We start from the raw sequence: 20,743 nt of genomic DNA, 5'->3' as shown, positions 1-20,743 counted from the left end.
TTCTGCATTAGATACTGAGAAGGGGGAACTGATCCGAAGAAGTAGAGCACAATGCATTTGTATTTTGTAACTTGGCTTTAGCTGATGTGAGAAGTAGAAATGCCATATGTTAGTAACACGCTTCAGAAGTATAGTTGCTGAATTACATGATTAATTCTCGCTTGCAAAACTGCAATAGTTTTTTTAAATCAATCAGTATAGGTATAGTATTATAGATTTCTATTATATATAGAAAGCATATTGTAGGGCTGTTGTGTTTTTCTTTTACTGAGGGGCTCTTATCCAAACAGACATCAAAGAAGCCAGGGCCTCTACACAAGGCTGGATTGCCTAGGATGCAGCAGGTAGGCATGAAGATAGTCCCCTGTGTTCTCCTTCCAAGCTTATCTCTATACAAGGACAAGCAGATGTCCAGAAACAACGACCGAGTGTTAGATGAGCAACTGTGAGAAGTTAACTAATTAGCAATATGCACTTAGCTAGCAACAATTTGTTTATCCAGTATCTGTATGTTCAGTTGAGCATCTGGAAGATTGTGAACCTGAAGTACTCAGCCAATGAGGAACCAGGGGAGAAAGAGAGAAGCATCAAGTAATAGGGCAGAAAAGATGTAAGGCTGTTTTCTGCACGTTCTCCTGCTTGCAGGAGGCCAGCCATTGCAATTGCAAATAAAATCTGCTTTATCAGAGATACCGTCCTGGAAAATTATTTGGATATTTCCAACAGGACCAAACCTGGTCTGCTTACAGTTCACTATCCAGAAAAGAAGAGATCCTAGCCCTGAAAAGGTGTTTCCCATTTTAACGCTTCGATAGAAGTCATCCATCAAAGCGGCTTCAAGTGAGGAGAACAATAAAAGGAGTGTTTGGGCCCTACAGCAACTAAGAATGAGCAAAGAACCGATGAAGCACAGGCCAAACCTGGGTGCCACTGGCTTCAGTAATAATTTACTTGCATAAATCCCATCAATTTCCATAAAATAACTTTATTAGACATATGAATACAAATGATTTACAAATATATTAGTGTTTTCAATACTGCAATGTAGAAAGCAATTTAAAAGTCACACGCACATATTACTAACTCTGTCTCCAAAATACTGCATAAAAATACTTGGATTACTACTATGAAACTGACCTAGCAGTCTCTTTTTCTCTTTGTCAGAGAGCTTTGAATCTTCATCAATAGCTTTCAGCAGAGATAAGAGCTCATCTTTTGTGGTCTTCTCTGTATTCAAACGATACTCTCTTTCATCAAGCTTTTGGCAAAACGTATAACCTAGGAGGAAACATGAAGATGATTAACACCAGTCAACCACCTTCCAGATTCCACAGACCCACCTTCCTTAAGAAGGAAATTTGTCTAGTCATTGTTACAGCAAGTATTTTTAACTCGGCTCAGTCCCTTTTATTTTGCATCTGTGTACGTGATAAGAAATTGTAAGATAACACTCACCTGTTATCTTACTAGGATCTTGGCCTTCCTGCAAAGCCACTAATTTATTGCTGACCATTTTATGCAATGTCCCTGGGATCTTGAATGAAGACAAACAGCGGGTTAGAGAAAGCAATTCTGCACAAGCATATGAAATAAAAGTCTGGTCATTGTCTAGCTCTTACCTTTAAGACATCTTTTTGGTGGTCCACAAGGAACAAGATCAGAAGGTCCGTTTTCCCTCTGGATAAGGATTTATTGTTGATAATAGCTTTAGAGAAAGTTCTTTTCACAACCATCCTGTTGTCACTCTGAAGAATAACATGGAAAAAAAATGGGAAGGCTTTGCTCTTCTAGAATACTCTTCCTTGTAGCCACGTGCTTTCTGATCTACTTTCTGGGATATCTAGATTTCAGCAAATGTAAAGCAACTGATAACAGTTAAGTACGCACATTTACCTCCTTCTGTAGTTTGAGCTCGGTGTTATGGGCAGCAACAGCCATAAAATACAGTAATCTTCTGAACTCCTCCCTGATTTGACTGTCTAGAAGTTTTAAATAGAGTTGAATAGCTTCTAGAGATTGTTCCATCTTCCCATTCACTGGAAGAAAATAATGGTATATGTAAAAATAAAATACAGCAACAGACGAAACACCTGAATTGGACACTGAAGAGTTCACTTCTCTAAACAAAAGAATGAAAAAAATCCATTCTCACAAAGTTCTCACAGGCACACAATCTAGAGAACAGCCCACCCCCAAACTTCTAGCCCAGTATTTAAGTTGGTGCACTTCCAGTTAAGCTCAATTACAGTTCAAACTCCATCCATTGTGGCTGAAATACTGAAAAAGGAAAGGCGTTCTGTTAGGCGAGAAGTGTCTCATTACAGACATCATCTCCCAAGAAATACAGAGGATATCCTAGATAAACAGGCTAGTATGATGAACTAGTTGCAAGCCATTCTGTAAAGTGCTACTAAGTTTTACTTTAATTGGCTGCAGTAGAAATTTTAGCTGTATCTATTTAAAATTGCACTCACCTTTTCTTTACTACATAGACAGGAACAACAGAACATAAGCGCAAAGTGTTTTGTGTTGTGGGAATATCTTCTTTATGACCAGATTTAACAAAAAGCTCTGCAGAAGGCAAGCTTTGTGCTTGGCTGGCATGAAATGCTCAGCTTGTTAGTACCCACCTTGCATAAGCTCAGTAAGTCAATCTGTGCTCACCTAGTAGTTCTGCAATTCCTGAATGAATTTCAGGTGCGTGGCTCAACAGCGGCTCCTTTTTCTGGCCATAGTATCTACCAATATTTTCAAACAGCAGTAGTTTCCATGCATCAGCTTTATCCAGTTGATCGGGCAAGTTCCTGCTGATGTCTACCACCATATGATCAGGAAGATATTCCAAGCAATCTATTGCTGATGAGAGCCATTCATCTGTCCTAAAAGACAAAGTGGTCCAACTCTGCAGTATTACTTACTGGTGCCTGTGGAGGTGGTTGGGCTCCACCACAGCAGTGAGTAGGCCAGTTTCTCAGTCAGTGGGCACCACATGGGCAAGTACTTGAATTCATTACAGATTGGCACAAATAACACTTCTGCTGACCCACTCGCATCACAGCCACACGTCCCTTAGTTTAGCTGGGCAGGTTACTAATTACTCATCTTGATTAAATGATAACAGTCAGAAGCAGTTAAACCTAAAGTTAGTGACGTCCTCTACTGTTATAGACAAGGACAAAATTACTGCTAGATAAACAGAAACCTGAGCCTTGATCTGATTCCAAGAGGCAAGGTTTTTCAGCCTGTACTTCTAAATGTATTTATACAGTTTCAGGATCAGCTTTCTTTCACTATTTTAAAAAGGCTAAAATGCTAATCCTCTCACTCATCCTGTTTGTTGTTTTATTTATTTTATTTTATTTTTTTAAAAGAAAAACTGTAAAACTGTTTCTTCCCCCCCTCAGTACGTTACACACATCTCCCTCTACATGCTATCAAATCCTATAGCAGTCTTCAAAAACTTCTTCCAGCGTGCAGCAGAATTTGCTTCCAACTCAATTTAGCAACTGCTCTTTACTGCTGGATCCAGTTTAACAGGTAGAAAGGATGTGAACAGGCACACTTGCCTACAGTACTGGAGACTATTACTTTTCTACTTAAGATTGACTGTGACTGACATACGTATGCAACTTTGAAAAACTTTCTGTCCTGGGAGGTGAGCAATGAAGACTTACTGTGAGTCACTGAAAGCCTTGAGAATCTCTCTGTCCAAGTAGTTGCTCGTGATGACATATCCAGAGTCCTTCTTTGGTTGTGGAAGCTGAGGCTTGACTTCGTGGTGCTCAAGCAAGGAGTCAAGGAGTGGAAGGTCTACAAGCTGCAGCAGACGAGCAATGGTTTGTTCTCGCCAGACCTCATTAATAACTGGAAAGGGTGGAATACACAAAACACACAGAGCAAGTGCGATAAAGATTAGAAAATGGCAACTCCCCTCCCTCCCACCAACCCAAATCTAAGAGATTAATTTTTTTCTGCTACTGTAAATCTATTCTGGTAAAGTGTATCTCTTATCGCTTGTGAGTGCATTTTATCACTGCTAAAGGAAAGAATTAGCCATTTGTTTAGTTAACTGCAATGTAGGAGAACCACTCTTTGGATAAGCCTGAAGTGCCTTACATTCTTTGCACTCTAACTTGCAAGCAGTCTTTGTTCTAGGTAACGGATAGCAGTGTAGCACTCTAATCTTATCACAGCTTCCACAACCTCACTCCAGTGTTCCTATTGCTCCCTGCACGTTTCTATGATGCCTCAAGCATCTTTAGCCAAAAAAAGCTATACTAGCTTATAGTTCAGTCTGAAAAGATGTGAGTTGTCAGCCCCCTACAGCACTGTAAGTGAGCAGATGCACTGTTGAAAGGCTAGGAAAGAGTTCTAGCAAACAACAGACTACTGGCAGTGATTAATCAGGCACAGGTATCCTGCAGGTGATTGTTCCTAAGTTCAGTGAGGCTCTGCATAGTTGTGTATTCTTCCCCATAAAGTTCAACAGCAATTTTAACTGCACTATTTGGATCCTATCTGATAAAATTAGCCTGCAAAACAGGTAGTTTGTCCTTGTTATGAAACAGTGTTCAAAACAGAACACTGGGAGAGTCAGTTCAACTCCATCTCCATTCTGTCAGCCATCAGTCCTTCCAGCCCTATTCTTAAAAGCTTCCTTCTCCCACCTGAAGAAGTGAGGTACTTTTTGCCTTACCTCGACGAGACAAGCTTTCCGAGATGTTTACTTGAGGGGTATTTGCAGGCTTTAAACTCAGGTTTTCCCAGAGATCCTCCAAGCTTTCTGCTTTGAGAGGAGTAGTGTTGTACAGCATGTTCTTCTGATGCCTGAGAAGAAAAAACACAGACGTGTATGTTCTTATCCACGCATAAGAGTAACTGAACACAACATACTTGGATGAATAACCATCTGAGATTAAGATTCAAGATTCTCACAAGCACTTCCCCTGTTCAAGCAAGCAGTATCTTAAAAAACACTATGTGCAACCATTGCACACAAGTACACAGTTCCTCCCTTAGAGCTTGTCAAAGATTGCATTAGCAAGCTACATCAATTACCAGAGTACAGATAGGTTAGGAAGGGAAAACTATATGAAAGTTTATGAAAGTAACACATACAGTATTCCCCAACCACTCAGAAAGAGTCCAAAGTTTTAATACGTCATTCATAACAGTGAAATGAGATCAAAAGGTAAGAGCTGCTCTTGGAGAAATTAGAAGGTGGCTGTTCCTTAGCAACACTTCTCCTGGAGCGAGGCAGCTGATGCCATCAGCTAAGAGAAGTTCTCAGAAACCTGTTCCCTATTTCTAGATGTTAGCTAGTTCTCCTCGTCACTGATCTCATATGCTAACCAAATGGAAAAGCAATGCAACAACTCCAGACAGAAGTTTCTATTAGTCTAAGCATATCCAATTTTAGTTTGTACAGCTTCTTTGTTTTAGGCACTACAGAAGTCCTTTTGATATCAATTATTTTTGCCATTTATGTGACAAACCATTCACATCAACAGATGTGTTCTTCTCAGAAATGAAAAGAAAAAAAAAAAAAAGGAATGAAGGAATGCAGTCAACCTGTGCCCAGCCCGGAAGAAAAACACCTTCACTCTACTCAAACAAAGTGAATCACCTTGCTTCACAACTGCTTGTCAGGTATGTTCCAAGGTCTCGCTTAAAGATACACTGTGATCAATCCATTTTCAGTTTTGCTCACTGAAGTAGTTTATCTAGAATTTCTGATGTACAGAAAACCCATGCACAGACTTGGGGCAGTTTTGTTCAGCACAAAACAAGAGCTGAAGAAGTGTGGGAGGGAGAGCAGGACAGAGAGACTATCTGTTCTTAATCTCTGCTTCTAGAGCTTTCTGTCGGGGGGTTGACACACTTCAGTCATTTAATGTTTGCTCCTCTCAAACACAAATCACGCTTTTATTTTTTTTGGCCAAGCCAATATCGTTTATGATTTTAAAGTGTATTTTATCAGAACTAATGCTATAACTGCCTGAAGAGAAGTCCTTGTAAGAATGTCAGAATACATGCAGAGATTAATGTTTGTCACAAAAACTGTCAGAGGCAAGTTATCTGGCCAAGTTACCCACATGGTAGCATGTTCTGTTTTACAATGGTTTAGCCGGTTCAAAGGTTTTCTTTACCCACTCCTGAAAAGGCAGTGAAACAAGCCCTCGCCATTACACTTCCCTCTGGCTCTGTGATGGCATGCAATAAGCATTGTAGCCTGCTATTTAGCCTACGAACAAGTCACATGTACATAAAGAAACAGCTGAAAACATTGCAGAAAGTCAAATCTGAAGTCCACTCAAGCTAAGACAGTGAAAGCAGCAAGCAATTCTATTTCTCTTTTCTTTAGAGGACTGGATTGATTAGTGGCTTAAGCCACAGGTAAGCAAGCAGTACCCAAGGTTTTCTCGTGTGTACAGCCTATTTGATGCACGTGAATGCCAGCTGCTCAAACTCATTTAGATCCCAGTAGATAAGCATCTGCAAGGCACTCCACTTCCACACGCTCCCCTGTCCCTGAAGGGGATGTGGAACAGGCAGAAAACAAATAACCATGCAGGCCAAACTTCAAGCTTGTTTCCTACCTACCCTGCACCACAAAAACCCACTCGAAGTTACTGCTCCACCTCCACACCCAGGTGCTATAATTACACTGTCCCTTTTGTTTCCCTCTCCCCCACAAAAAATAACACGGCATTTCCCTATTGTAAGATTTTTTATCTCCCCAGTCCATCATGTACCAACCTTTGTGGCGTACACTGCTGGTAATCTTTATCAAGATCCGCTTGGCTTGAGACATTTGTGAATCTGTAGAGGCTACTGCTACTGTCCTCAAACACAGAGCGTTTGTCTTTTCCAAAGACCCTCCTCGAGACAGCCTCAAACACTTTGTAGTCCATTAGCGCTTGACACACTCGCACTACTTTCGCACGGGAAATATCAACATCCCCAAAATACTTGTTCTGTAGAAGATGGGCAAACACGACATCCACTGCATCCGAACCAATGAAACAGTCATGATAGCACTTCAGGTTCTGACGGCGCTTTTTCACTTCCACTTGAGTTTGAAGTGCACTGATAATGCTGCTCCAGACATACGTTGCTCCAAATGGCTTCTGGGCCAAGCTAAAGCCTAGTGGTACAGGAACAGAGAAAGCACAAAGATTGAACTCGTGCAGCAATTAGAACTGCCCCCTCTGTGGCTACTGGCTTTCATGAAGCTTGTAGGCATTTAAGAAGCTTGAGGCTTCTAGTTTGGCTTGCATTGAACCAGCCTTCAACAAAGCATTAAATACTTGAGCACTACCCTCAGCAAGTCTGCCTGCATTTACCAGCATATCTCACTGGGTTGCTCTTACTGCAGTAGCCTGCAGTAGAGCTCTGTATCCAGCAGCTTTCACTTTCTCAGCATGCCGTCCTGTATTGCTACCTTCTGCATGCTCCCTCCATTTCCCAGCACTGACACCTGTGGGACCTACACCTGAGCACACTTGTTGCACAAAACCAAACACTAACCCTACTTGTTTGCAGCTCCCTGGTTTCCTCTAGTAACAGGGATAAAGGTACAGAGCTGTGGAGGTAAAGAGGGAAGTGGGGATGAAGAGACACGAGTATCCTACAAGACTGCATACACACAGAGTACCTGGTGACACACTAACCACACCAAAAATCCATGAGACATCATTCATTGGACACTAACCCCACAGAAGAGACTCCTACTACCACAGCTCCAACCGAGATTCATGCTTTGTGTACTCAAAGCCATGTCCTTCAGCCAACCAGCCTTCCCTCCCCTAATAAAACCACTGAACTATTACTCATTTACTAACCCCAGGTTCAGAATATCATGCTAGCAGTGGTGCTAGCAAACACTACAGTGAGCCTCAGCAAGGACTTAAGATAGAACATGCTTGTAAAATCTGCAGGTGGCACCTAGCTGCTAAGAGCTGCAGCCACTGGAGAGGCTAGAATTAGAATACATGTTTCTCAGAAATCAGCTGAGCAATTGACAAAGAGGGCAAAACAAGTGGAAGAGACAAACGCTAAAGCACAAAATAAGGCATGAAGAGTTGGCAGCAATCCTACAGACAGCCATCCTACAGACAGCCATCTGGGGTTATGACAGACCTCAAACCTAATGAATTAACAGTGTAATGCAGTGTTTAAAAAGAAAAAAAAAAGCCACACAACTTGTTCTGGAACACATTACCATGAACATTTTCCACAAAGATACAGGGGGTATTTTTGCTGTTCAGTCACAGAACTGCATTCCATCTGGGGCACCAGGGCTCCCAGCTGGTCTGCGTCTGCCAGAGGGCCCAGGAACGAGCGAACGGGGAGGGGAAGGGGATGACTTAAAGGAGAAGGAAGCAGGGACCTAAGAGCACAAAACCCAACGGCGTTACACGGGACAACAGTCGCCTTCGGAGCGGTGTGCAGACAGACACCCGCTTGCTAAGACGCGCGTAGAAGGAAGCTTTGTAATACGCGGCACTGACCCAGGCCAGGTAGAAGCACTGCGGAACCTGCGCTTCTCAAGCGGTGGGCAGAAGGAACAGAACAGAACGCAGCAGTTCCTTCCAGCCCTACTTTCCGACGCCTTAAGAGCCAACTCGGAAGGGAAAAAACAACAAAACAAAAACCGACACAACTCAACGCGTCCAAACGGCACCGCGCTCGCACTCCCGAACGCCTCACGTCGCTAAGCACTGCTTCGCCTTCCAGCCCGGCACGCGGCGGTGCTCAGCACGGGGCACGCGGCTCTCACGAGGGGCGCAGCCGGCCGCGGCCCTCCGTGCGGAACCGCCTCCACCGGCCGGCGGGGACGGCGGCCAACTTTTGAACTTCGCCCGAGCGGGGAAACACGCCGCCGCTCCCAGCCGCCTCTCCTCCGCTCTCCTCTCCTCCCCTCACCTCCGCCCAGCTCTCTCCCCGCGACTTCAGACCCCCTCGGCAACGTTCCCGCTCAGCCACCTCACTCCCTCCTTCCCGCCACGGCCGCGTCCCGCTCCCCGCCCCGTACCCGGCGGCCTGGCGGCGGGGCTGCACGCCGCGCTCAGGCTCAACGCCGCCGCCTTCTCTCGCACCGTGGCCATCGCCGCCGCCCGATCCACGCGGCGCACGGCCCGCAGGAGGCTATTCCACAGCAGTTTATCCCACAGGAGCTCTTATCCCGGAGGAGCTCTTATCCCATCCCGCCGGGGGGCGGGGCCGCCGCCCGCGCTCAGCCCATTGGTCACCGCGGCCGAACGGCCGCCCGCGCTCCGAGCCGAGCCCTCAGGGTGGCTGAGGGGAGAGGCGGCCGCGCTAAGGGACGGAGTTGGGAGTGAAAGTTGTACTGCTTGTGAACAGTAGGAAGTGACGAGCAGATATTTCTTTCTTGAGGGAAGGTGGGAAGACGAGCTTACAAACGAGCTCGCTCTGACAGGCGCCATTTCAGGCGAGCCTTCTGCTCAGGGTCTGACCCACTGGTATCAGCTTGCTGAGGATGAAGGAGACGGGATAACGCGTGCTGTCACACACGGTGAGGTCTTCCCTGGTCACGGAGGGAGACGGAACAAAATAAGAGCTTTAAGCACAAAGGGAGAAGCTGTCGAATGCCAGGTGCTGCCCAGCTTTTCCCATCAGCTTGCAGGCTGGAGGCCGGCCGGGGCGTTTGGATGAATGATGCCTGTAATTCCCAGGCGTTGCAGGCACAGGTGAAGGGGATGGAATTGAATACTAAGCCTCGTGGAGCAAGAGATGGCTGTATGATGGAGCCCTTCAACTGAATTGCATTGGAAAGGCAGAAGTTGGAGCGTATGTTGTCTAAGAGGATGGAGGTGTACTGGGAGAACAGAGGGGCTGCCGTTGTACTGATCGGTGCTTGTTGTGATCTGGAAACGTTGGGTCTTCTTGAAAGAAACAAAGGAAAAAAATTCAATTTCTTAAAACTGAAGACCTCAAATCTGAAAGAAAAAAAAAAAGTCTAAGCCAAAGACGAGTTCAATATCCAAAATACTTTTTGTATTTGAAGTTCCAAAGATTAGGAAAGATTGACTTGTTACTGAAAACTGACAGACTGAGAGACATTCTTGCAGGAGAACACGACTGCTGTATTGCTCGTTTTCAGAAGACACTTCACATGCTAATCTGACATCTCACAGTCAGACTACGCAAGGATCCCTCTTCTACCACCACACTTATTTCCTTAATTTCAAGTATCTTCCCATAGCAACACCAGCTTTTAAGTACATGTCAACACCATCTAAATTTACATGTACAGAAAATCATATCGCCATAATAGCAAGGATCTGTTGGACTCAGTCTTCATGGTTTTGTTCCTGAAAGAGCACATCAAACAATGCTTGACATAAAAATTCATGTAAATGTTCCAGTTATTTAGAATAGTCACTTTTTTTCCCAATTTAAATACAGACAATGCCTGTATTCACTGCAGTGGCGAAGCTGATGAAAGAACATTTTGAACAGTAGCTCCTAAAACGTTGCTCTATTCCACTCACCAGTGATAAGATACTTTTTGACATATGTTTCGTAGTCTCGCATACATAAATGAAGCCCACAGCTTTGGTTACAGAAATTATGATTTTTTAAGTCACAATCATCAGAATAATATCAAATCTCCCCAGTTGTTTCTCACGAAGATATAAAGCCTGGTATTTATTTTTCTTAATACTGAAACTGCCCTGTAAAATTCACCAAATGCTCTCTTCCACCTTTATTAATCTCAAATGGGGATAAACGAATAGGTGTTCATATCAGATTGCCAAGGGCTATTTGATATGCCAGACGTGTGAGGGATGCTAAGCGGACTCATGCAGTACATGTCTTATAACTGAGTTATGCGTTCTGCTACTTATACTAAGAGTGTGAGAGGTTTGCTTGGGGCTGACCTCCAGGGGTTAGAGAACTGAGTCTCCATCAGGTTGCAGAGCAGGTTATTCACAAATTCACTCTTAGTTTCAATTTCTCATTACATTGGAATTTAAAAAGATGACCTAGCTGTAGGTTCTTTGGGATACAGCGATGCCATCCCACAACATTCACACCACGGTGCCAACCACATCTGCTCCACTGTGGAGAAGCTGTGTTCATTTGCACAGCTTGGATAAGAGTATGATTCACTCTCTAAGCACAAACTTCAATATTTTATAGCAAAGAAATCTGCAAGGATTCCACCCTTGCATTTTTGAAGAGTCTAGAACAATAAACAAGTTCCCCAGACAGAAGCTTCTGGATGACTGACTGTTTGAATCGACAAAGCGTGCACTGTTCACTAGTGCAATCCTTCCATTCCTGGGCTGGAATACCAATGGGGTACCAGACAAAGTCAAGCAGTACAATATAGCAAGTGAAGGGCAGGGAGGCATTCTGCTGAGCCTGCACTGGTGCACACTGACCTCCAGTGGAACACGTTGCACTCTGTGAGAAACTATCCATGCAGAAGGGCTGGAGAAAGTCAGAGCCAGAATTGCTTGAGAATTACTTTGAAGAAGCGTAAGGGAGCAAAGACTTCTAGCAATGTGACCAAAAACACAGCAGTGTGCCTCTGCTTACCCAATAAGCAATACCGATTGTAGTCTTAAATGGGTTTTTCATCTCTCGCAGAAGTCTTCTGAGACATTCATTTATGCAATTTATTCTTTTTTTACAGAGATTGAATGCAGTATGGCTAACTGTGCTCAGCGTAGCATGGTCCCAGCAGCACTGTCTGGGTAAAGGCTCCTTGCACAACAGTAAAGATTCGCTGTCACCTGCACTCCAGAAACCTGATCCACCAGAAGGCGCAGAGTGGAGCACCATCAGACACAAGTAATTGATATGCCAGAAGGTTCCCTCTGCTCTGCCCCGTTGGGAGTTACTGTTTCACAGGTGAGCTAAAGTACCTGACTGAACATTGCAGCACAAACCCAAATACATTAGCTTAACTGAATGTGGGTTTAAGTAAATCCACAAAGTGATTCAAGAGCTGTTCTCACAAATTGACACAGCTGTAGAGGACCTGAGCTCAAGCCAAATAAGCAGTGGTGATTTCCAGCTGAAGCAGTGTGGTGGTAACTTAAACTTGCAGGGACAAGTTTCATGGCCCGTATTCTTGGAGTAAGCAGCCAGCAGTGGCACCTGCTGAACAGGACAGCAGTAGCAGATTAAAAAAAAAAGAGGAAAGAGCAAGAACTCTAGATGGATTTATCAACCATAAGTGAATTCCTGATGTTGACCACTTATTTTCACTTATTCAGAAAACTTATTCAGAAAACTATGTACCAATTCTATCACCATTTACACTTAGTGTAATGCTTGTGTTCTAGAGCAATGAGTTGGGTTTTTTGTGGGTTTTGTGTTTGTGTTTTTGTTTTTTGTTTTTTGTTTTTTTGCATTAATCCATAATTCACTTTTTATGTTACTGTACAATGTGCAGCAGTCAAAACCTGTGTCATGTTTTGTCAGGCTCCTAAGTTTAGGATGAGAAAGAGCTCTGGAAGCACTGCCTGCAGAATGAAAAAATGATTCTTTCTTTTCCCCTCTTGTTTGACCAGCTGGTTCCAGAATTGCAACACTTAGATTCTCACGCGTAAGCTTTATCTTCAGCTTCTTTTGTGCAAAGTCCATTCAGTGTAGTCAAACTATCTCTCTGGCTGTTTATCAACTGTTGGACTTTGCATTGAAGCAAATAAAAAGCATTCTCTTATTCTTTGTTCTGTTACCAAAGTTGTAAGAATAATAATTTCGATATGCCGACCAACAGCAGAAAGTTGGAAGGTTTCAGAATCCACCACGGCTGCTTTACTCAGTGAAATCCTCATTCTCCCAGAGCTCTGAATAAGTTACTAATGTGACCTAACCGCATGACCAAACACTGGTGCTTCAGCTTTTATTCAGTGATCACAGCATTTGCTTTGTTGCTGCTGTAAAAATGTGATAAGTAATGCACAAAGAAATCATATTAGCAGGCACCTAAGGATAGAAAGGAGGATGATGCAAAGTAACACAACTATACTGAAAGCTCTTGCTATCGCGAGCCTCCCAGGCTCCAAACGCTGTGGCATATACTCCCAATTATACAGGTTTTCAAGTAATACACCTAGAATAAAAAGAAGTCAACAGAGACTTAATCTGATAATAATCTGAGCTGGAAACACCTGTGGAAGAATAAGCAATGGTTTGGGAAGCAGCTCTTACGCAAAGGACCATTATAAAAATATTTTAGCCCTTCACATTCACTTTTTCCTTCAAGTAAGTGGCTCAGAGAACGCATACCATTTACCTTATGGCCAGCAATGAGATTATATTTCAGCCCCCTGTGTACAGCAAAAACATTCCCAAGAAAGTATCTGGAGCAGTTCCCTTTAAGTGAAGGGGGCAGGAGGAAAGACAAAAACCCTCCAGCACCATTTTTCCCTGTACGTACACACAGACAGCATTCTAGGTAAGAAAGAAAGAATGCAAATAAAACAGGATAACAGTAAAGCAACCGAATCACAGAAGACATTTCTTTTCCGGATCATCATTTCTCACATCAGTTTAAGAACTGGCAGATAGACTGTGAAAATGAATGCGAAGCACTCAGAAATTTAAAGAGTTCCTTACCCACGTTATACAATGAAAAAGAACTAGAACTGCATTTTTTCATCTTGAGATCATAACAGTCTAAATTGCCATTTTCTCCCCAACAAACTAACTTTTCAAGTCTCAGCATTTTAATAAGAAACGACTGAGAATTATGAGGCTTTTGTTTAAAAAGTGTTTTCACTTTAATGGGTTTAGTTAATAACATCACAAATGGTACAAAAATGTGTCCTTTTTCACATTTCCATACATTGTATTACGGACCACCTGAAAATCTGGACTAAGAACATATAAAGTGTCTGTTATTAGCCCTAGCTTCTTTTTTTTTTGTTGTTTTTTTTTTTCCATACGTAGAGGAGATATGCAGAAAACATGCATGTGTTAACAATGACATGTCAGGAGTAGCTTAAACAATAAGATATGACAGAACGTGCACACTGCCATGCACGTGTGTGTGACAGACCGAACGTCCTGTGTTAGCAGTGAGCAATGAAATGACCAATGACACACCGACATTTTGTGACCGTAGTTTTAGCTCTTCTGTTTTAAAATCGTTTTAAATAGTAGTAAATATTTAAATAATATTTAAAATATATTTCCCTTACGGAAATCATTTACTTGGAAGACAGCCTGTAAGATTTGCCTTTTTAAAAAGTAGTATTTCATTTAGACAACATAAGAATACGATACACGTCGCAGAGCTCTGAAGATCCTGAAGTCCTTAGCCATTTTCAGACACAGTTTTTCAATCCAATTTTGTCTCCGATGTTTTGCTAGCAAAACTTTGGAAGTAGCATCTCAAAGAAAACCTGCCTTTAAGAGAAATACTGTATTTCAATACAAAACAAACCCAACGTAAACAGGGATGCCATACTAAAGGAAATGACAGTGGAAATAAAAAGTTTCATCGCACAATTAGTTTAATTTCTGCTTTGCTAATTCATAGTCTAAAGAGGGTTCTGTTCCTTCCTAGTGCATCTTCTCTTGCAGACGTGAGTGCTCAGTTTCCACTGTTAGACATTCAAGGATAAGGACGTCACTGTTGCTTCAAGAAGAAGACAGAAGTTGGAGCTGTGGGTGCAGAGTTATCTAAAACGCAACAAAGTATTTGTGCAAGAAGAATTATCTGTACATTGACATTTTTTCTAAGTTTGCTTCAGTATAAAAAAAAACCTTTTCAGACCCACTAAGAAAACTTTGTTCTTGTTTATGATCCTTTGCACACTTGAGAGTTCTGTGCTTTTATTCATCCTCAATGGTAAACTAATAAATCCAGCCACCATTTTTGTAGCCCATGACAAAGATGGCAGCTCTGCTACATCTGCAGTAGTCTGGGGCAGTTAGACAAGTTTTTCCTCTACAGGCACAGTGCTTGTTTAACTGGGCTGGGGAACAATCCAGCCAAAAATCAGCCAGGTCATCCTCTCCAGCACTGCAGAGCATCCTGGCCATCTTTATTTACTTATCTAGATGGTCGTCGCTAGAATTCACCTTCCTATTAAATGGGGACAAACTGCTCCAAAACCCTCTCATCTCTTTTTTTTTCTTCAGTTTCTAAGGACTTGGATGAAAACAACCAGTTTCCTAAAGCTACTTCTAGATTCAGAACTCTAGAGAGCTGTAAAGTAGTGGTGTAGAAATCTTTCAGAAAGCAAAAAGATTTCTCTGTTGGTTGCTCTCAGTCATATGAGGGAGGGAAAGGAGACAAACAGTCCGATGAGCTCTTTACAGTCAAGGAGACAACTATTCCTGTTCCCTCAGTCTGCACCCTAACCATCCTTAGCAACACAGCCCAGGAACTCCCAAACTCTGTTGTTTCACCGAAAGGGGCCAACAGAACACCACGTGTGCAATTAAATGCCTCTCCTGTATCTATGCAGCCGGGAATTGCTGCTGCCATTGTCCCTCCAATAAGGGAGTACCCTAAATAAATTTGGGAACTCATGCTATAGATTAAATGGCACAAGAGGCACAGAGCTACCACGTCTCCAGTTGGCGTATTTACAGCAAACCCATTTTTAGCTGATGGCCACTGACGTTGGCAGCTCTGCTTCACGTGTTAACCACAGGCTTTGGCTCCTGCCGCGTTCAACACAGCGCGACTGAAACAACCGCAAGCCTCCGAGGCTCATGTCTACCCTTCCTTACTCTGAAAAAATGAATTAGCTTCACAACTGCTCTGACATTCTGCACGTTCTTCCTAAATAAAAGCCCATTTCACTCTCCTTGATTATAAAGACATCACAGTAGCACAACGCATCTAGTAACTCGATAGCGACCTCCCTTTTTAAAGCAGCCGCGTTATGACGAGGCTTTAAAAAAGGCAGAGGTGACACCATCTCTGTTCACTGTAGTCTGCATACAAGTTTTAAATGAGAATTATTGCTTTTAAAAGACAAATAGCTTTGGAAATATGGTAAACATCCCATACAGTTCTAAAACTAATCAGCTAAAATTCTGTACATACTTTAATATTCAAACCTATTTGATTATTCGAGATCAAATAATTGCATTTTTACATCTATTCATTAAACTCTTCATAGTTCTAAAGTCTAATGAACGTTTAACAACTAAATAGGATAAAAACAGACAACAGGAAAAAAGGTCACATGGCAATGAACATTATTTCATTTGGCCAATGAATAGTGAACCCTGCTTTCTTGGCTGAAATTAAGGCACTAAGTGGCAGTTAGAAGATAAAGGAATTATTTTTTCCTATGTTATCTGGAAAAGAACAACATGAGTTTTTTTTTCTTTTTTTCCAGGACCCCAGTAAATATCCGTTCTGAATGACTCAGTAAGGCATTCTGTTGGCAAATTTAAAGAAAATGTTCTCCTGATTACAGCCCATTACATTCATTGTCTGAGAATGACTAGTGGCACTACTGTTAAACCGGAGGGACAAAAAAAAGCTACAAGAAAATGTCTGAAGACTTGAAAGGCACCAAAGAGAGAACAGCTCTGCAACTGCCAGTTCTACAGACAACTAGGTAAGCTGTGTTTAACACTGCATGTAGTCTATTCAGTCAGCAATCTTTGTTGACCAAGATATAGTAGTTCCTCATTTAAACTCTCAGTTAATCAAGTGCTAGTTTAGTAAGAAATTTATTTTCATGTGTCAGAAGATACTTGCAGTGTCTAACACAACTACACTTAAAGCAAAACTAGTCTAGTATGCATTATTCTGGTTAACACTGAAGCAAACCTGTATAAACAAAAGGGTTACCTCGAGATACATAGTTTACAATACGAAATCAACATAAATGAATAGGATTTACTGGAAACAATGGAAAGTATTACAAAGATACATGAAACAATTTTAACCACAATATTTTCTCTGTGAAAAATACAACTATTAGTGAGATAAAATGTACAATTGAATTTTTTTTTCCAAAAGAAAAAAAAAAAAACGCTGTATAAAGGAAAATATTTTTTTTTCTTCAAAATGGGGAAAATAGTTAAGGTCATTGTCTTTCATTACAATATAATTTGACACACAAAAAAAGCAGTCATAGGATTGCACCAACTCCACGTTCAGTCTCCTGAACATGACAATAGTAAAAGGAGTCCATAAAGCATAATGACATTTCTGGGTTTGATGATGGCAACACATGTTCACAGAAACTGATGGCGCTCCGGCTCTGCTCACAAGATGTACAAAGCTCAGTTTGGTAGCCAGACACATGTACCCCAATGCTGACTTTTCTGTTGCTTAGTCAGAGATGGAAAAATCTGTCGTATTTTAAGTGTTGATATCTTTTTAGCAATAAAGAAGAAAAGAATATGTAGTGCATGCTTTATCATTTGTCAAAAACATTTCTGAAAATAAAACTAAGTTATCCGATAGTTCACAAAAAAGAAAAAAAAATAATTCTCCAGGTTAAAAATGTGGTTAGGTTTACGTTCAGTTCCATCTCCAAAGGGCTGATTTCCTTGGCAGCATCACTTTTCCTTAGCAAGAGCCAAGGCATAAAGTTCCATAAAGAGAAATACAACTGCCTATGAACAAGAACGCAGGCTGGCTTTGTAAAAGAAATCAGAGCCTCTCTGAGCTTTCTGTTCCATCAGATTAGTGCCGAAGAAAAATGTGAGATTCGGAATACATTTCTGTTATGAGCATTTCTGCTGCACACGATTCAAAAGTTCACCAAACTTCTCAAAAAGATCCTCCACCCATTTCATATTTTTCATGCACAGCTGCACAATTTCTTCCTGTCCTAGATCTGCACTTTTCTTCTGAACAGAAGAAATCTATTTTGAGGAGAAAGAGAGAAATGCGTACACATATAAACATATGAGACTGCCAGTCTGTCAGGTTTTTTGTTTTTATGTAACACTCTGTAGATAAATACAACCCTTCTTCAAAAGAAAACCTTTATGCTTTAAAAACAAAGAAAAACCCTCCTCAGACTGTTCTATTAACTGCTGAGCCAGACCTCAACTCCTGTGGTTCTGCTACCTGGAACATTTCAATCAAGAATTTGCAGAAGAATAGACTGGAGTGTGCATTAGAAGACAAGAGTAGCTCCTAGATCTCACCAGTTACATAAGCTGCTGAAATCAATTTAATTTGCTTGAAGAACAGTGAAGAATGCTAATCTAACTCTGATGCAAACCGATTCCACACAAACTTCTTCAGCCTCTCCTCATCAGCCTCATCACGAGCAGCAGTGCCTTCAGGGGCAGCACATGCACTCGCCATACCCTTCTGTTTGTGGATTTAATTATTTCCCTATGGCAATCTATACTCACTTATCAAGAGTACAACAGTGCCTCTGTACCTCGACTTCCCAAACAATTGTAAAAATATCTCCGAAAAACAGCAATACTTACCTCCTCTTTACATGTCAGATATATATGATATTTGTAATGATGGAGTGAGTGATACAAAGAATACAGCTGTATTTTTTCTGGATCTACCGTAAACTCCTGCAAAAACAAAGGTTGTTTTTTTTTCAGGTAAATTCACGTTATGTCTCAGGACAGAGACATGACAGGCACGTCATTCTGTAAGTAATTTTTATCAACAGTTCAGAAATGGAACACTTCATTCAAATACTTGCTGTGACATATTCTGGTACGCTGCAATTTATACTATGTCATTCTCATTATCTTGTATCTCCACGTTCCCTACAAAATCATTTTATTAAAACCAGCTTTGAGAATGCTTTCAGTGTTTCCAATGCACTGTGACTGAAGTCCAGGACTAGTAGGACACCACTTTGACAACTACTACAGGAAGGTTAACTACCTATCAAAACAGCTGCATTGCACAAAAGCATACAGACTGTGCTTTAGGTAAGTACAGATCAGCTCTACTGGATGTGATTTATTCAGCCACCTGTTGCCCCTGTGAGTCAGGAATGGGCCGGTACTTAGCAAAACCCAATTATAGGGTCTCTCCAGGAACGCTACAGAAACAAAGCATAATCTCAAGCTTCTCCCTTCCGGTCCAACTACACAGACCAGTTACTGCCTGCACCAGAGAGGCAGCACTGCTACTTTGTCTTTCTGCAAACTTGAGTGGATGCCACAGAAGACTTCCTGTATAAATACAGGATAAATGTATAAATGTGTAAAATGTATAAATGTATAAATATGCAGGATAAGAGCATTTGGGTCTAAATATAGAAGAGACATGCAAACAATACATTGCAGTTCAAGAATTCAAGTAGGGGAATCCTTCTGAAATGTTTGATTACATTTTATGGACTGTAACTTTGGAATATAATAACCACTGGAATATAACCTTTGTTTTGTTTTGTTTTTTAACAGAGAAAGCATTTCGTTCAAAGATTTTAGGTAAAAAAGCCCAATACACAAAACAGTGTTTTACACAGACACACGGTTATCACATTCCATGTCAGATGGTGGCAGCAGCAAACCCTTTGAACACTCACCTGTGCTAATTTAGTGGTTGATTTAGAGGCCCTCAGTGTTTTCTTGTTGTAAGCTTTACCATTCATTTTGATCTTAGACACAGATGCTCCACCGCTTTTTGTCTTAGAATCCCGAGTGATCACTGTGAGTTCAGGAAAGATTTCCAAAGCGCTCTTTAAAGAGAGCACATAAAGAAAAAGGATTGTGAAAAATTCAAGAATGGGCACCCACTGACTGCCAACTTCAGTGTCTGATTTGTTCAGTAACACAGCATCAACTGTACGCAGTGGAAAAACAATTGTTCTATCCGTGCTTATTAGTGCATATTCCAACTGAGCGATACTCAAGATAATGACATTTTTCACTTATTTTTGCCTCATTCAGCTGAAATACAAGCAGGCTTAATCCTTGTCAGATTAACCCGAATCTTACAGGAATATCAAACATTTTCCTCACCAATACAAACACGTTGGCAAGCATTATTGTTTCATTAACTTTCATTTTTTGGATAGAATATTAACTCAGGTACAAGCTGGTACTTTCATAACAGAAGACAAACATAAAGGGCTTTTTATCTTGCAGTTTACATCACAAGCAGATTCCTTAGCTTAGACCCACAACTCCATCAACTTCCCGAGCTGCTATTGTGAAATTTAGGCTTAAGCTAACTTTAGAGATACGGTTGATAGGATGCCTCTAAGTGAACACACAGCAAAGCTATCACACGAACTCCATGTTATGAACTCCAACCAAAAAAGAAGTGTTAATTATACGCCAGCATTATAGAAGGCACTATTATTATTTTCCCTTAAACTGAGGAAAAACATAACAAGCAACTTCTCATTTTGCATGTGTTGGGAATGTAACTAGAATTCTAGAAATAGCCTACTTTAATTGGCCTATCTTCTTTCTCTGCACAGACAAGTCTAAACACATCAGCTAAGAAGCATTTTACTAACAGAAACTTTACAGAATTTTTACCACAAACAAAAAGCAAAAATGGAGGGCTATTATATCCTGCCTCTCTGAGGCTCTGTGTTATGTTTTGAAAACATGCAGCCCTTCCCCGTGTGTCCAACAGTTCACAAATGAGTTGTTCTTTGATCATTCTGTCTGGGCTTCAAGCTACTCTGATCACTTTTTCTTTCACACATCCAGACATCTGCTCCACAGTACAGCTAATTAGGGTACAACTGTATTAGGATTTTTAAGTAATAAAATCACTTAACCAGCCGATCTAGAAGGACAGCAGACAGACTTTCTTTTGGCAAACTTGAGAAGC

General features: G+C 41.5%; 2 protein-coding genes across 5 annotated transcripts in view; both read right to left on the bottom strand.

Annotated features, from left to right (window-relative positions):
* Window positions 1-1,063: 1,063 nt before the first annotated feature.
* DEPDC7 (DEP domain containing 7) lies at window positions 1,064-9,110 on the bottom strand (the record flags this gene model as incomplete). 3 transcript variants are annotated; one of them, XM_079536958.1, is made up of 9 exons in its annotated part: window positions 1,064-1,278; window positions 1,456-1,534; window positions 1,620-1,745; window positions 1,894-2,036; window positions 2,665-2,879; window positions 3,675-3,864; window positions 4,697-4,820; window positions 6,756-7,147; window positions 9,011-9,110. In XM_079536958.1, the coding sequence occupies 9 exons, from the start codon at window positions 9,108-9,110 to the stop codon at window positions 1,064-1,066; spliced, it is 1,584 nt and encodes a 527-aa protein (XP_079393084.1). The 3 variants fall into 3 exon arrangements, with proteins under 3 accessions (XP_079393084.1, XP_079393086.1, XP_079393085.1); XM_079536960.1 differs by having other exon boundaries at window positions 9,038-9,110; XM_079536959.1 differs by having other exon boundaries at window positions 4,697-4,827; window positions 6,760-7,147; window positions 9,038-9,110.
* An 8,581-nt stretch (window positions 9,111-17,691) lies between these two features.
* The window catches only part of QSER1 (glutamine and serine rich 1), a gene marked incomplete at both ends in the record, with an annotated part of 32,374 nt that continues 29,322 nt past the window's right edge, over window positions 17,692-20,743 (bottom strand). For both annotated transcript variants that reach the window (XM_079537605.1, XM_079537606.1), the window contains 3 exons: window positions 17,692-17,832; window positions 18,415-18,510; window positions 19,482-19,634. In XM_079537605.1, the coding sequence (XP_079393731.1) occupies window positions 17,692-17,832; window positions 18,415-18,510; window positions 19,482-19,634 (390 nt within the window). The remainder of the gene's footprint in view (window positions 17,833-18,414; window positions 18,511-19,481; window positions 19,635-20,743) is intronic.

Source organism: Tetrao urogallus, assembly GCF_951394365.1.
Source record: "Tetrao urogallus genome assembly, chromosome: 6".
NCBI lineage: Eukaryota > Metazoa > Chordata > Aves > Galliformes > Phasianidae > Tetrao > Tetrao urogallus.
This window is presented reverse-complemented; position numbering and strand designations above follow the sequence as displayed.